The 14072-nt window shown below is 44.1% G+C and overlaps 1 protein-coding gene across 1 annotated transcript in view; it reads left to right on the top strand.

Moving 5' to 3' along the window:
- pnpla7b (patatin-like phospholipase domain containing 7b) overlaps window positions 1-14072 on the top strand; it is a 331521-nt gene that overhangs the window by 173303 nt on the left and 144146 nt on the right. Inside the window, exon 23 of the mRNA XM_073052200.1 lies at window positions 13461-13524. Within this exon, the coding sequence (XP_072908301.1) occupies window positions 13461-13524 (64 nt within the window). The remainder of the gene's footprint in view (window positions 1-13460; window positions 13525-14072) is intronic.

Here is a 14072-nt window from a genome sequence, read left to right on the forward strand (position 1 = left end):
CTCTGGCCGGCGGACACAAACCCTGCCTCATGTTTGAGCAGGCATTCCTGGAGCAGCTACCTGAGGACATACGCCTGCTGCTGTCCAACGCGGATTTCAGCGACCCCCGGAAGGTGGCAGCCCGGGCGGACTTGCTGTGGAACGCCAAGAAGGTGAGTGGGGCATCCATCGCACAGATCACCAGGCCACGCTCCCAGCAGCAAACCAGACCAAGCGCAGCAGGCGGACGAGGAGATCCCGACTTACAGAACCGCCGTCTCCGGTTTGCAGCTCCAGGACCTCCCCGTAGGCCCAGGTGAGAGGACCCTACTCTGTGACGTCGCCACCGGCCAGCCCCATCCCGTCGTCCCGGCACCTTGGCGGCGACGCGTTTTCGACTCCATTCATAACTTAGCGCACCCCTCCATCAGGACAACCATCCGGATGGTCTCCAGCAGGTTCGTTTGGCATGGACTCCACAAGCAGGTCAGTGAATGGGCCAGAATGTGCATGCACTGCCAGACGGCCAAGGTGCAGCGGCACACCAAAGCTCTGCCGCAGCAGTTCCACCCCACCCACCGGCATTTCGACCACATTCATGTGGATATCGTGGGCCCCCTGCCAGTGTCACGCGGAGCACGGCACCTCCTGACTATCGTGGACCGGTTCACAAGATGGCCAGAGGCGATCCCGCTCACCGACACCACCTCCGAATCTTGCGCCCGGGCACTGATTGCCACCTGGGTGTCCCGCTTTGGTGTACCGGCCCACATTACCTCCGACAGAGGCGCCCAGTTCACCTCCAGCCTGTGGTCAGCTATGGCCAGCCTTTTGGGGACACAGCTGCACCACACTACTGCCTACCACCCACAGTCGAACGGCCTGGTGGAGCGTTTCCACCGTCACCTGAAGTTGGCTCTCATGGCCCGCCTGCGAGGAGCTAACTGGGTGGATGAGCTTCCCTGGGTCCTACTCGGCATCCACACGGCGCCCAAAGACGATCTGCACACCTCGTCGGCCGAGTTGGTGTACGGCGCACCCCTGGTCATCCCCAGGGAGTTCATACCAGCCCCAAGGGGGCAAGAGGAAGAACCCGCAGTAGTCCTGGGCAGACTACGCGAGAGGCTTGGTGACCTGGCCCCCATACCCACTTCGCAACATGGGCAGAACCCGACCTGCGTACCCAAAGACCTGCAGAACTGTAAGTTTGTGTTTGTACGAAGGGGCGGGCTTTGGTCACCGCTGCAACGGCCCTACGAGGGGCCGTTTATGGTGCTCAGGAACAATGGGTCCACATTCGTGCTGGACGTTGGGAGGAGAGAAGAGGTTTTCACGGTGGACCGACTCAAACCGGCCCATATGGACTTGGCGCAACTGGTCGAGTTTCCGGCACCGCGGCACAGAGGCCGACCTCCCAAACAAGGTCCGGTCCAGACTGTGGACATTGGGGGGTGTATCGCCGGTTCTGGGGGGGGGGGGTTATGTGGCGACTCACTTCCTAGCGCACTCGAACCGGCTCACAAATAGCCAGCGCGCCGGCACAAAGTCCAGTCCCAAAAGGGCGCCAGGTCTGCTTCACCAACAAAGGGAAAAGCCTGCGGGGGATTGTGAGTACGTGCCCCCCTACAGCATCCGCGCCCGGGGAGGGCAGGATCAGGGAGGCTTTAAAACAAGGCTGTGAAGTTCGAATAAAATCTTCTTTAACTGCAGTTTACCGACTCCGTGTCGTTATTTTAGCGCTGCGTGTAGCACACTGCTACAGAGCCATGATCTCCTTTCTGGACATGGATTCATCCTTCACAAGGCAGGATTTTGTCCCTTGGTTGTTGCATTCAATCAGCATCAACCCTAACTCTGGCACTGACCTAAAGTCTGCAGACACTTTGCTTTCCCTAAATTACTTGACCATTCCAATTTCTGTCCTGATTTCTTTCCTTCTACTTTGAAGTTATCCAAGTTCAGCTGTTCCCCTGCACCCTCACTGACCCCTATGTTCAGAAGCACTTATTGGCTCTGGTTTTCAATCCATCTGTGGCTTCACTGCTGCATCTCTGCAGTCCATTATGTAGGAGATCACACCTGTACGATGTGGCCTTTATTTAAGAAAATATTTTATGCAGTGTAAGCAGTTCAGACTTGTATTTGGAATGTATGGGTTGCATCATGAGGAATTGTTAGACAGACTGTGTGTGTTTTTATTGGGGTTTAGAAGAGTGAGGGAAATTTGACTGAGATGAATAACAGTTGCAGAGACCTTGGCATGATGTGAATGGATGTGTTTCTTATGAGAGAATCTAGAACTGGAGGCACTGTTTGAAAATGCAGGTTGTTAAGAGACGAGGTGTCATTCATTAAAAATTGGAAGTGTTTGGAACTCTGCTTTCACTCTTTGAGCAAGGTTGTGAAAGTGCGTTAGAGAGAGGCTGAAAGGTCAGTATGGTTGACAGGAATGCAGAGCTGAGGTTACAATCAGGTTTCACCAAATGGAGTACGGCTGAGTGCTCTGTTCCTGCTCCTAATTGGTATGCTCATACGGTTTAGCCATTAGTTTTGCTGCTGCCATGCATTGTGAATTAGTGGTCTCAGATGTCCCTTTCTTCTTGTCATTCCACCCTGCAACAGCATTTCCCTCAACCACAGAAATAATCAAGTGGTCAATGGAATGAGAATGGGTGTATTGATTCCAGTGGCAATGTTTGCTCATACAGTACAACAATGTTCTGCTTTCCTTGGTCCATATAGATCAATAACAATTCAATATTTATTCTTCTCCCAGCTATAGATGTAATATCCTAAAGCAAGGCAGCATTTTTCTCAGGACAAAGACTTCCTTTCATCATTCTTATAAGTTTTAGAATGAGTTCTTGCTGTCTTGCTAAATCTTAGTGATGACCCCATAATGCAAACTGATGACTCTTTTCAAAGTTCAAAGTACATTTATCATCAAATTATTTATATGCTATACAACCTTGAGATTTGTCGTTTTGCAGGCAGTGACAAAACAGAAACACAATAGAATCCATTTTTAAAAATCTGCACAACAAAAACTGTTAAAGACCCAAGGTGCAAAAAAAAAGAGAACAAATTGCGCAAACAATAAAAAAAAGTAAGGGAATAACACCCAGAACGTTAACCATCCACAACCGTGAAACCAGTTCAATGCAGAGGCGAGTGAAGCCAGTTAAGGAGTCCGATGACTGCAGGCCAGATCCACGGAGCCAGTTCATCATTGACTGCAGACCACAACTGCAGTCAGTTCAGTGCTGAAGCGAGGAAACCTTGCAGAGCAGTGAGCTAAACACCGGTTCATCCTTCGCCCTCGGCCTTGACGCCTTGCTCAAATCGTGCAAGTGGTTTAAAAAAAATAAACAAAAACACATGGAATATGAACTGCAGAGTTGCCAAAAGTGAGTCCCCAGCTGCAGAGTCTGGTCAGTGCCGAGGTGAGTGAAGCTTGTCCAGGAGTCCGATGGCTGCAGGGTAACAACTGCTCCCAAACCCGGCAGCCTGGGACCTCCCGCCTGAAGGCAGTAGCAAAGACAGGAGGAGCCAATCACATGTTCCCCTTCCGCCTTTAGGCCTCGACCCAGCAATAGCCGTACCTGCACTCCTGAGTGTCTCATTCACTGAATCCCCAGGAGAATACAAAAGCACCAGATTGTCTAGTCAGTTCAAAGAACACCCTTAAAAGGAAAATTACAGGCTGCAGACTGTGGCAATCGCAGTTCAGAAGTGTATCTACTATAGTAATGGTAATTTTGTGAGCTGTTGGTTACTTGTGCTATCTCGCTCCTTTTTTTGTGTTCTTCAGTTTATAATCCAATCACCCTACTGTGCAGGATGATCCCTTCAGGAGATGCATTCCTCCATCTACTGTCATATTGACTATATGGCATACTGGTTGAGGGGCTGTGGTGGTTCCTAACTTCATTTATAAGCTGCGTACAACTCAAATGCTTTCCCTGACGTTAGTGACTGTGTTGCTCCATTATATTGTGCTTTCTATTGCTTAATGACATGCATTATTCATAGTTTATTCTATTATGTGCTTTTTCATAATAAGATTATCTTTTATTACAAAATGATGTAGTTTCAGTTTTTATGTAACCAACAAAATGATATCATGAGACAGTCTATTTTGCTAACAGGATGTGTGTCTGCATGAAGTATTTTCATCAGTATTGTATCTAATGTGCTAATTGTGTTTATTTTCAGATCATCTATCCATCCAGATCTAGTAATCCCACTCTAGCAGTATCCTGCTGTTTTTAAGGGTTTACGTTTAAGCTTTGGCTGTCACATATTGACCACGACCTGACATCAGTCCTAAATGTGTCTTTTATTTATTTCATTTCAAGGTCCCTGAACAAAAATATTGAAAGGCTGAGCAAGAATAGACAGGATCTGATTAGGAGTAGCCAGCATGGATTTGTGCGTGGAAGGTCATGTTTGACAAACCTTATTGAATTTTTTGAAGTAGTTACGAGGAATGTTGACGAGGGTAAGGCAGTGGATGTAGTCTATATGGACTTCAGCAAGGCCTTTGACAAAGTTCCACATGGAAGGTTAGTTAAGAAGGTTCAGTCGTTAGGTATTAATGCTGGAGTAATAAAATGGATTCAACAGTGGCTAGATGGGAGATGCCAGAGAGTAGTGGTGGATAATTGTTTATCGGGATGGAGGCCGGTGACTAGCGGGGTGCCTCAGGGATCTGTTTTGGGCCCAATGTTGTTTGTAATATACATAAATGATCTGGATGATAGGGTGGTAAATTGGATTAGTAAGTATGCTGATGATACTAAGGTAGGAGGTGTTGTGGATAATGAGGTGGGTTTTCAAAGCTTGCAGGGAGATTTATGCCGGTTAGAAGAATGGGCTGAACGTTGGCAGATGGAGTTTAATGCTGAGAAGTGTGAGGTTCTACATTTTGGCAGGAATAATCCAAATAGAACATACAGGGTAAATGGTAGGGCATTGAGGAATGCAGTGGAACAGAGAGATCTAGGAATAACAGTGCATAGTTCCCTGAAGGTGGAGTCTCATGTAGATAGGGTGGTGAAGAAGGCTTTTGGAACGCTGGCCTTTATAAATCAGAGCATTGAGTACAGAAGTTGGGATGTAATGTTAAAATTGTACAAGGCATTGGTAAGGCCAAATTTGGAATATTGTGTACAGTTCTGGTCACCGAATTATAGGAAAGATATCAATAAATTAGAGAGAGTGCAGAGACGATTTACTAGGATGTTACCTGGGTTTCAGCACTTAAGTTACAGAGAAAGGTTGAACAAGTTAGGTCTCTATTCATTGGAGTGTAGAAGGTTGAGGGGGGATTTGATCGAGGTATTTAAAATGTTGAGAGGGATAGATAGAGTTGACGTGAATAGGCTGTTTCCATTGAGAGTAGGGGAGATTCAAACGAGAGGACATGATTTGAGAGTTAGGGGGCAAAAGTTTAAGGGAAACACGAGGGGGTATTTCTTTACTCAGAGAGTGATAGCTGTGTGGAATGAGCTTCCTGTCGAAGTAGTAGAGGCCAGTTCAGTTGTGTCATTTAAGGTAAAATTGGATAGGTATATGGATAGGAAAGGAGTGGAGGGTTATGGGCTGAGTGCGGGTAGGTGGGACTAGGTGAGATTAAGAGTTCGGCACGGACTAGGAGGGCCGGAATGGCCTGTTTCCGTGCTGTGATTGTTATATGGTTATATAGAAGGGACTAATATTCTGAGTTGTGTAGATTTCAATGCAAGGAGTATTATAGCAAAGGTGATTGAATCTGGGGCATGGATCGGAATGTAGAATCATGACATTGGAGCAATTAGTGAGCCTTGGTTGCAGGAGGGGCAGGACTGGCAGCTCAATTTTCCAGACAGACAGACAGAAATACTTTATTGATCCCGAGGGAAATTGGGTTTTGTTACAGTCGCACCAACCAATAATAGTGTAGAAATATAGCAATATAAAACCATAAGTAATTAAATAATAATAGGTAAATTATGCCAAGTGGAAATAAGTCCAGGACCAGCCTATTGGCTCAGGGTGTCTGACACTCCGAGGGAGGAGTTGTAAAATTTGATGGCCACAAGCAGGAATGACTTCCTATGACGCTCAGTGTTGCATCTCGGTGGAATGAGTCTCTGGCTGAACGTACTCCTGTGCCTAACCAGTACCAGGGCTCCATTGTTTCAGATATGATAGAGTGGGAGGGGGTGGAATTACTATTCAGGGAAAATGTCACAGCAGTCCTCAGACAGGTTAGGCTAAAGAGTTTGTCTACTGAGCTTGATGGGTGGAATTGAGGAATAAGAAAGGGGTGACCACATTAATGGGCTTATGCTGTAGACTACCCAGTGGGCAGTGGGATTTAGAGGAGCAAATTTACAGAGGGATTACAGACTGTTGCAAGAAAGATAAGCTTGTAATAGGGGATTTTTTTTTTAACTTTCACATATTGATTGGGACTCCTATACTGTAAAAGAGCTGGGTGCCTACTCAGACTCCTCATTTTTTTCCCAGTCCTGATGAAAGGTCTTGATCCAAAACGTTGACTATACTCTTTTCCATAGATGCTGCCCGAGTTCCTCCAGCGTTTTGTGTGTGTTGCTTGGATGGGGAAGAGTTTTTAAAATGTTTTCAGGAAAGTTTCCTTAATCAATGCATAGAGGTTCCAACCAGAGGCAGTACAATACTGTATCCCCTAGTAGGGAATGAGACAGGGCAGACGATGGAACGCTTTGCATCTAGTGATCATAATGCCATTAATGTCAATATCAAATGTGGTGAAGGATAGGTCCTGTCCTCGGGTTGAGTTTCTAAATTGGAGAACGGCCAATTTTAATGGTATCAGAAAGGATTTGGCAATTGCGGATTGAGACAGGTTGTTTTCAGGCAAAGGTATGCTGGGTAGGTGGGAGGCCTTCAAAAGTGACATTTTGAGAATATGGAGTTTCTATGCTCCTGTAGGAATATAAGGAAAGGATAACCGGTTTAAGGAACCTTGATTTTCGAGAGATATTGAGGTCCTGGTTAAGAAGAAGGAGGTAAATAGCAGGAAGAGGCAGGTAGAAACAAATGAGGTACTTGTGGAGCATAAGAAATGCAAGAGAATACTTAAGGAAATCAGGAGAGATAAAAGAAGGCATGAGGTCATTGTCGCAGATAAGGTGAAGGAGAATCCTAAGGGTTTCTACAGGTATAGTAAGAGATCAGAGTGTCATCTATTCATGGAGCCAAAAGAGAGGGAGAAAATCTTAAATAAATTGTTTGCATTCTTTCTTCTCTAGCCGTTTATCTTTACCACCCATATGGCTTCACCTATCACCATCCAACTAGCCTCTTTCCCATCCCCTTGCCTTTTCATTCTGGCATCTTCCCCATTCCAAACAGGTCCTGAAGAAGGGTCTCGGCCCAAAACATTGACTATTCATTTCCATAAATGCTGCCTGATCTACTGAGTTCCTCCAGTATTTTGTGTGTGTTGTAATAAATGTAACCCTCAAGTTTGGCCAACATGCATTTGTCTAGGGGAAAACAGCCTCTGGCCCAGCCAAAAGCAGTGAAACCTTACAGCACATTACATAAACAATATCGTTAGTTTGACTTGCAACACACATCAAATGCTGGAGGAACTCAGCAGGTCAGGCAACATCAATGAAAGCAAATGAACAATCAACATTTTAGGCCGAGGAGAGTCTCAGCCCAGATCATAAACTATTCATTTTCCTCCATGGATGCTGGTAACCTGCAGAGTTTCATCTGGCAAATGTTGTGTGTGTTGCTCAGATTTCCAGCATCTGCAGTCTCTCGTGTCTGTTTGTTGGTTTCACTTTCCTGCTCTTCAGATAATTTCTTCTTTAGCGTATGTATCTATACTCACTTGCTATTGAATATTGCCATTCACGGATGAAAAATCCACTTTGTTCACCAAAAACATTTGCGTGTATTAGGAATTTTCTGTGATGTGTTGGTGTGACATGCAACAAGAAGCAGAAAAACTCCACAATTATAAAGCATAAAGAATTATTTTAAAAATAAAGTTGAATGTTAAAGTACAGATATGGAATAAAGTGTGCATAAATTCCAGCGTGTGTTACAATGCAGTGCAGTAACTGGGGAAATGAATATAGGGGGTTGGGAGGGCTTACTAGAATGATTGAACAGATTAACTGCTTTAGGAGATGAAACTTTTAAGATGGTGTGTTTTTTTTGGTTTTAATACCACTATAGTGCTTTCTGGAAGGAAGCTTTTTGAAAAGGCAGTTTGTGGGCTGGGTCCTGTCTGCAATGATTTTTCCTGCCTGTTTCTTTGTCCTGGATATACTATATACAAGTCTTGCAGTGATGGTGGATTTCCTCCAGTGATCTTTTCTGCAGACCCGACAGTTTGCTGTAGTTCTCATAAAGGCCCCAGCCCTACATTCATGTAGATAAATATTACAACTAGGGATTTTGATGAATTTAACTGAGATTTTTTTTTAATTTGTGAATTACATGCTCCTTTCTTCACAGTAGAGCCTAAAAAACAGGGAACATTGTAAAGCCTGAAAAACTAAAAACCCAAAAACTGAAATGTCAGCAGTTCAAAAGTAATCCCCCTTTGCTCAGAGCTTAGTTGAATCACCTCCCACAGCTATTACAGCTTATTTTTGGATAAGACTTTATTACCTTCGTACAATGTGATGGAGCAAAATTTGCCTATTCCTCCTTGCTAAATTGCTCAAGCTGTGCCAGGCTAGTTGGGGAGCAGCAGTGGACAGCAATCTTGAAACCTTACCAGAGTGTTCAATTGAACTAAGGTCAGGATTCCAACTGGGCCACTCAAGGATCTCAATTTTCTTCATTTGAGGCCACTTCATGATTGCTCTGGCAGTCTGCTTTGGGTTGGAAAATGAGACAGTAAAATGTCAAAGTAGTTGTGGGAGTTGAATTTTCAAGGCTCTGTATATTGTGAGAGGCTGCTGCATTGACTAGACAGTAATAAGGATGCTTTCTATGATGGCGTGTAGAATTCCACCTGTATATTCTGGGGAAGATGGAATTTTACCAATTGCTGCAAGAGCTGCATCCATTTTGTTAATGAAGGAATGTGAGGACCTCCCATATGAGGTCCTGCAAAATAACAATGCCCAGGTTATCTGAGTTGTTGATGACAAGTGGGTGGAGAGAAGGCACATTTCTCCTGAAGTCAATATGCATCTCCTCAGTTTTGAGGGCATCCCGCTCCAATTTGTTGTGATGCACCAGGGCACTAGCTTGTTTACTTCCTGGTGCTACTTGGTTTTGTTGCTTCTGGTGATTAACCTATTTCAGTTATGGCTCAGGTACTGAATTCTGGATATAGGGTCACCATAAAGCAAATTATCCTTGCCTCTGTCTCCCCTGTATGTTTTGTCAATTACCTTAAATTTCTGCTTTCTGAACCTCTACCAGAGCGAAGCAGTTTCTTGCCAATTAACATATCAAAGCCCCACACCATTTTTAGTACCTCTACTGATCCCCTCAATTTTCATTCCAGAATGCAATCCCAAATACTACTGGTTAATCTCCTTTATATACTCTCCTTCAAGCATATTACCCATAATTGAGACCAAGATTGCAGCCGACTTCCAGGCACTGATTCATGAAGGTTTATCATTAGTTTGTAAGAACTTAATTCTTACTATTTGTCAAAGTCATATGTGGCTTTTGAGGAGCTGAGAACGGCACAATATAATTTGCTTTTCCTTCTGGTGGGAGGAAATGTTTGTGTGGCAGTGAAGCGTTCATTACACTGGATCACGGGCAACCCTGACCTGTGGAATGTGATGCTTTAGCTACCAGGGTATCCTAACCATACAAGCAGTAGTTAACTCTAGTTAATACATAAGGACATAAGAAATAAAAGCAGGAAAGTGCTATTTAACCCCACATGCATTCTTTGTTTTTTAGTAAGGGAGTGGTTGTTTTTGCTTTAACCCTTCTTACCTAACCATACATCCCCTCGTATTTCCCTGATCAATCTCCGTAATGCTTTGTGACTGTTCTGCTTTCCCTCCTTTCCCCTGTAGAAAGCCAAATCCAGCCAATCATTGTTTTACCAATCCTGCTCCCAGTTCCCAATCCAGCAGATGGTTGCTGCAGTTTTCGTTTTGAAACCTGAGCAACCCATCAAGGCAGATGAGCAGTAGTGTGAAACGGGTACAGTCCTGACATCGGGTGCTGTCATGAACAATGTAGTACCACACAGAAACAGGCTGGTCAGCCCTCTGTATCTATACACAGGGGTCCCCAACCTTTTTTGCACCGCGGACCGGTTTACTATTGACAATATTCTTGCAGACCGGCTGCTGGGGGTGGGGGGAAGGGGTGGTGTTACTCACAACAGGAATATATGTGATAAGTCAACTATAAGTCACTTAGAAGTGGCTAATACACTCGATTTCATTTCTAAAGGGTTTGTCAACGAATTTGATATTAAACACAGTGCTTATTTTCCTTGCATAAATATAGTGATTAGTCAATTATACGTCACTTGTAAGTCAATAGCATCATAACATTTTAAGAAACGTTTGGATATTAAACACACCGTGCATATTTTCCTCGAAGGAACATATAAAATCATTGCAACATACCAATATCGCTGAATCAGTGGGAGCCCTGGGCTTGTTTTCCTGCAACAAAACAGTCCCATCGAGGAGTGATGAGAGACGGCGATACTCGAAAGGGGTTCCTTATGTCCAGTCAATTCTGCAATTTAGTTTTCATTGCATACATTGCAGAAAACCCTGCTTCGCAGAGTTATGATGTTGGAAATGGAAGCAACGTTTTCAGTGCTTTTGTGGCTATCTCAGGAAATTCAGCCTTGACTTCGATCCAGAATGCTGGCAGAGATGTTATGTCAAACATACTTTTCAGCCCACCGTCATTTGCAAGCTCGAGAAGTTGATATTCTTCTCGCGCTGACATGGATGATTCACCGGGGACATTCACAAATGAGTCTCGGACTCATTCCTTTGCACGTCTTGGGTCATTTGCGGTTGGGAAGTAATGCTCGAATTCTGTCAACAGCAAAGATAGGTGATCGTGCACCAGCTGTGAGAAGGAAGGTGCAGCCTCAGTCTCTCCCAAAATCCCAGCTAATGTTGGGAACATGTCAAGTATGCCCCTGTCCACTTGCCGTTCCCACAGTTCCAGTTTGGCTTTGAAAGCAGACACTTTATCTGCCAACTTGAAGGTAGTTGTCATTCTCCCCTGAAGTGACGAATTGTGTTCATTGAGCAGGTTGAAGATGTCATACAGATCAGCGAGTTTTGCTATCCACTCCTTGTCACATGGTGACTTGTTAAGCCGTTCCAACAGCTGTGCTTCGATGTCCTTCGCTATGTCATTGATTCTCCTTGAAACTGTGGTAGCTGAAAGAGGAACCTGTGCCATCTTGTTAGCTGCAGCTTCTCCCAACAGTTCACAGCACATGTCCTTGGCAACAGGCAGAATCAATTCTTCACCAACAGTGAAAAGCTTCTTAGCCTTAGCGATACGGCTAGCCACTAAGTACAGCGCTCTCAGAGCAGCATCATTTGTGGAGATGGTGGCTCTCAGCACTTGCTTGTGTCCCACTTGCTCACATTTTTTCCGCTCAAAAAACTCAACGCGTTTGTCTTTAAGTGCAGGGTGCTTGGACTCAAGGTGCCGAAGCAGTTTTGAGGGCTTCATTGCCTCATTAGACAGCTTGTCTCCACATACCACACACAGGGAGCGTGCGAGTCACCGGTCGCATTAAAGCCATATTTTATGTACGTCTTGTTGTATTTTCTGTTGAAGGAAGCTTTCTTTTTTTTTGCAGTCTCAGCCTCAGCTGTCTCTGCGTTATCATCATCGTTAGGCCTTTTATGTCCCTATCACCTTTTCCAAAGAAACTCTCAAGCGATGTTTTTTTACTCATTGTGTAGTTGTAGGTTAATGACCGACTGATGACCTCGCGTGCATTTAAGTTCAACAGTGGGCGTGACAGGGAATGAGGAAAGGTGCAGCTGACTCATCGTTTCATATCGCCAAATCATATTGTTCCTTTGCGGCCCGGTGGTTGGGGACCATTGTCTATACAGACCATCAAGCATCTAATTACAACTAATATTATTTTATTCTCTTCACGTTCCTATTGTTTCTTCCACCCTGGTTTCTACCACTTGCTTACATTGTGGAGACATTTTACACTTGGTACTTAAGATGTCATTTGGATGTGGGGGAAAGAAACCTAGTACCCCAGAGGAAGCCCATGCAGTCACTGGGAGGAAGTGCACATCCACCCTGGCAGCACCAGAGGCCAGAACTGAACCTCGGTGTGTGGAACTGAGAGGCAAACACTCTACAAACTGTGCTATCATTGTCTGGGTGGAGTTTGTGTGATATTCTTCTGGGTGTTCCAGTTTCCTTGGATATCCCAAAGGTGCGCTTTTGATAGATTGTGTGGAACTTTAAATTACCTCTAGCATGCGGATGGGTTGTGGAGGGAGGTGTGTTTGGAACGAGTTGATGGGGAGATGCAGGAGTATGTAAGTGTCTTGGCGTAGGGTTAAAGTAAATGGCTGTTTGATGTTTGACATGGACTCAGTGGGTCTCTGGGCTGGTTCTCTTGCTCTATGATGCTTGTGATTTGCTGACCAGTGTTGGGTGTAGTAGGAATGGGGATGAAGGTATTATCACAGATAAAGGGCACATTGCAAGCCTAATGTATGACAGCTCTGTAATGGACTTTGGATATAAAAGTTTCAAGAAGGGGTGGAATATCAAAGAAAGAGGGTGGTTAGGGAAAACATTACTGTAATACTGAGGGAGGATATCCTGGAATGATTGGCCAATGCTGCTATATAGATAAAATATAGAAATATTGAAGGGGCAATCACTTTGGGGATATACTGTGATCAAATATAGTACAAACCCATCAAAGTTATCTGCCTTTCTTGAGTTTTCTAAATGGCCTACCACTGGGCTCAAGGATAGCTTCTACCCTGGTGTTACTATTAAATAGTTATATAAGACAATTAAATAGTTTCCCAGTATGATAAGTTGGACTTTTGACCTCACAATCTACCTCATTATGATCTTGCACCTTGTTTACCTACACTACATTTTCTCTGTAGCAGTTGCACATTATAAAGCATTGTTATTGTTTTACCTTGTTCTACTTCAATGCACTGTGTCATGATTTGCTCTGTACAAACAATATGCTAGCAAAACTTTACACTGTGTCTTGGTACAAGTGACAACAATAAACCAATTCCAATAACTTCTAACATTTTTTTGTGACAGATGTCAACCTTACTGCATTTTGTCTCCCTTCATTGAATAAAGGGATTATGTCTGTGTTTTCCATTTAATTGGGAGCTTTTCGTACCCCTGGGGAGTTTTGGAAAATGCATTAGTCATCTTCCCTGTGACCTAAGATTGTGGGGATCACTAAAAATGAACATTATATGCATTATATGTGATGTAAATTTTCTTTCTAGGTCCTGCCATGTTACTGAATAGTGATGTCATTAAACAACGCCTTGGATCAACTGCTTTTGACAGGTAAAGTCACTTCCTAACTGTGTGTCCATCACACATCTGATATGAGCTTATTCTATTGAGTAGCATTTTGTCTGTGGTTTGTTTACTCTGATTTTCTGAGGGATTATTTTGGAAAGGGGAAAATAATCTATAAGCACAATGTCTGGTCTGTGGCTCTCAATTACATGAGATATTGTTTGCACATCGCTTAACCAACAGGTTGAAGTTCTTAAGGCAATTAGCATATTGGAAACTGAATGGGGGAGAAAATGCCAACTTAATGATGATTTCAGTGTGGGATTATTTGATTTTAATGGAAGCTCTGTGTTTCTTTGTTGTGATGTGGTATGACGTGGTGGTTTCATTAAGAATTTAAGGGCAGTTGAGTGAGGAAGTAAACCAACAAAGGCTTACTTTGTTAGCTGTGAAACATCAGCCATTATTTTACTAATTCAAGGTGCTTCACCAGGACTGGAAAGAAAGATAGAAGGTATCCAGTATAAAGAAAGTGGAGTGGGAGCTTGCAGGTGATAGGTGGATCCAGGTGAGGTTGGGGGTGATGGGCAGAA

This window comes from Hemitrygon akajei, chromosome 7, assembly GCF_048418815.1.
Source record: "Hemitrygon akajei chromosome 7, sHemAka1.3, whole genome shotgun sequence".
Lineage (NCBI taxonomy): Eukaryota > Metazoa > Chordata > Chondrichthyes > Myliobatiformes > Dasyatidae > Hemitrygon > Hemitrygon akajei.